The sequence below is a fragment of the Ammospiza caudacuta genome, chromosome 23 (genome assembly GCF_027887145.1).
Source record: "Ammospiza caudacuta isolate bAmmCau1 chromosome 23, bAmmCau1.pri, whole genome shotgun sequence".
NCBI classification, from domain to species: domain Eukaryota; kingdom Metazoa; phylum Chordata; class Aves; order Passeriformes; family Passerellidae; genus Ammospiza; species Ammospiza caudacuta.
In genome coordinates this window covers 5,996,235-5,999,381 of record NC_080615.1, presented here as the reverse complement: position 1 = coordinate 5,999,381, position 3,147 = coordinate 5,996,235, and the positions used below count along the sequence as shown (strand labels likewise).

The following is a 3,147-nucleotide window of genomic DNA, read 5'->3' as shown; positions in this document are numbered from 1 at the left end:
TAATTCTCCCCTGAATTAAATTGGAGTGCCTGATCCTGATTTCACAGCTGAAACCCACAGCTAAATTCATTTCACTCTCTGGCTTTAATAAAATCATCACCAATTAACAGTGAGGGCAAATTGAAGAACATCAGCAACATCAGAGGAGATAAAAATGATTTTAAGAGAGGAACAAGAAGCAATTTTAGTTTGGTTTTGGGGTTTTTTGTGCTGTGTCTTTCCTGAGCTGGAATTTCCATGGAATCCTCAGTTCAGGGATGGTTTTTCCCTGTGGATAAAGAGCAGAAAATCTCCTGGCACAGGAGGAGAACGAGCAGGGAGCTGGCAGATGAATTGTTTTATTATTTTTTTCCCCTTCATTGATACAACAAAATGGAAATGGGCTGTTGGTTTTCCCTAATGGGAATAATAACAACTGCACTGATAGATTTGTCATTGCCACTATTGATTTCCTTCCCAACATAAACTATTTTTAAAAATGCCTCTTCAGGGGTTTTTATTTGCTGGCAGGGTTGGGGTTTCAGGCTGGGCCTGCAGGAGCAGGATGAGGCTGGCCTTAAAAGTGAAAGGAAAAGTGGAAAAAAGGGAAAGTCACAGAAAAAAAATTATAAAAAATAAAAGGAAAAGGATGAGGCGGGTGAATTGAAACAGAATGAGGAGAAAAGCAGGAATATCTGTCCTGAGGAGTTTGGTTGAGGTCACAGAGAGGATTTCCTAAAACATGAAAGAAAGGAAATAAGAGAGGAAGAAAAAGGGAAGGAAGGAAGAAAAAGGGAAGGAAGGAAGGAAGGAAGGAAGGAAGGAAGGAAGGAAGGAAGGAAGGAAGGAAGGAAGGAAGGAAGGAAGGAAGGAAGGAAGGAAGGAAGGAAGGAAGGAAGGAAGGAAGGAAGGAAGGAAGGAAGGAAGGAAGGAAGGAAGGAAGGAAGGAAGGAAGGAAGGAAGGAAGGAAGGAAGGAAGGAAGGAAGGAAGGAAGGAAGGAAGGAAGGAAGGAAGGAAGGAAGGAAGGAAGGAAGGAAGGAGAAGGAAGGAAGGAAGGAAACAATTTCTATATAAATAAATATTTCTATATAAATAAATAAATTTCTATACATGTTTCTATATAATACATTTTTATATAAATAAATATTATTAAATATATCTATATAAATAAATATATTAAACAAATACATGAATGAACAAACAAACACAAAAAAATTACAATAAAGGCAAAGCAGACAAAAACCAACAAAAAAAATCATTAAATCAATAAGAGATTTCTAATGAAGGCAAAACGAACCAAAACCAAACCAACCTAAAAAATAAATAAATAAAGGAACATAACGACCACGGTAAAGGCAAAACAAACACAAAAAAAATCAATTAAAAAAAAAAAAAGAAAGACAAAAAAAAAAAAAAACAGAAGAAAGAAAACCAAACCGCGCGTGCACGTGCTTTCATTTTCCTTTTTTTTTTTTAATTTTTTTAAATTTTTTTTTTTTTTTCCTTAAAGGAACCTTCCTTGCTCCCGCCCGCTCCCGCGCATCCCCCACCCACCCTCGGCGGGGCGGGGACACAATCCCGGCCGCGCTCCCTCATCCCTCCCTCATCCCTCCCTCATCCCTCCCTCATCCCGCCCTCATCCCTCCCCTCGCTCCGGGCCGTGGGCGGTGTCGCCGCCGCTCGGGGCCGTGTGTGGCTGTCCCCGGCGCTGTCCGCAGCCCCCGGCGTGCATGGCCGGGCGATGGCAGCGCGCTGATGGCCCAGCTCGCCATGGCTGCCCGGGACGAGCTCTACAGCAAAGTCATCCCGCGCCGGGGCCGCCAGCAGCGCGCCGGGACCATCAAACATGGCTCTTCGCTGGACATCCTGCTCTCCATGGGCTTCCCCAAAGCACGGGCGTGAGTCGCTGCCCCGCGGGGCTTTGCTGCTCTTTGCTCGCGTTTCGCCGAGCGGGGAGAGGCGGAGGAGCGGCGGGCGGCGCTCGGCTGCGCTGCTCCGGAGCGGAGCGGGGCCGGACGCGGGGAGGGAGCGCCGGGGGAACGGGGATCGAGCTCGGGGAGAGGCGGGGATGCTGTGCCGGAGAGGGGATGAGCTCCCGGAGAGGGGGATGCGCTGCTGGAGCAGGGGGGATGCTCTGCCGGAGCAAAGAGATGCTCTCCCGAGAGGGAAATGAGCTCCCGGAGAGGGAGGATGTACTGCTGGAGCAGGGGGGATGCGCTGCTGGAGCAGGGGGATGCTCTCCCGAGAGAGAAATGAGCTCCCGGAGCGGGGGAATGCTCGACCGGAGAGGGGCCATGCTCTGCCAGAGCGGCCCGGACAGCGGGAAATGCGCTCCCGGAGCAGGGAGATGCTCTGCCGGATCAAGGGGATGCTGTGCCGGAGCAGGGGGATGCTCTCCCGATGGAGCAATGAGCTCCCGGAGCGGGGTGATGCTCTGCCGGAGAAGGGGGGATGCGCTCCTGGAGAAGGGGGGATGCTCTGCCGGAGCGGCCCGGACAGCGGGGGATGCTGTGCCGGAGCAGGGAGATTCTCTCCCGAGGGGAAATGCGCTCCCGGAGCACGGGGAAGCTCTACCGGAGCAAGGGGAAGCTCTACCGGAGCAGGGGATGCTCTCCCGAGAGGGAAATGCGCCGCCGGAGCGGAGGGATGCTCTGCCGGCAGCGGGCAGTGCTCTCCCGGATGCGCTCCCGGAGCGGCCCTTCTCGGAGCAGCCAGGGAAGCGGGGAATGCTCTCCCGGCAGTGGAGGATGCGCTGCCGGGGCAGCGGCGCGATGCTGTCCCGGGCTGGGGGCGATACGGCCTGGAAATGCCCTCTCGGAACGGCCTGGACAGCTGGGAATGCTCTCCCCAGAGCAGGGGATGCTCTCCCGGAGCTGGGAATGCTCTCCCGGAGCAGGGGATGCTCTCAGGGAGCAGGGAATGCTCTCTCGGAGCAGGGAATGCTCTCCTGGAGCAGGGGATGCTCTCCCGGAGCAGGGAATGCTCTCCTGGAGCAGGAGATGCTCTCCCGGAGCAGGGGATGCTCTCCCGGAGCAGGAGATGCTCTCCCGGAGCTGGGAATGCTCTCCCAGAGCAGGGGATGCTCTCAGGGAGCAGGGAATGCTCTCCCGGAGCAGGGGATGCTCTCTCGGAGCAGGAGATGCTCTCCCGGAGCAGGGGATGCTCTC

At 53.4% G+C, this 3,147-nt stretch overlaps 1 protein-coding gene across 2 annotated transcripts in view; it reads left to right on the top strand.

Annotated features, from left to right (window-relative positions):
• The first annotated feature begins 1,642 nt into the window (after positions 1 to 1,642).
• The window catches only part of UBASH3B (ubiquitin associated and SH3 domain containing B), an 80,122-nt gene continuing 78,617 nt past the window's right edge, over positions 1,643 to 3,147 (top strand). Inside the window, exon 1 of one of the 2 annotated variants that reach the window (XM_058819038.1) lies at positions 1,643 to 1,878. In XM_058819038.1, coding sequence (XP_058675021.1) covers positions 1,827 to 1,878 — 52 coding nt within the window. In that variant the 5' untranslated portion in view covers positions 1,643 to 1,826. The remainder of the gene's footprint in view (positions 1,879 to 3,147) is intronic. The other variant, XM_058819037.1, reaches the window with a different exon arrangement.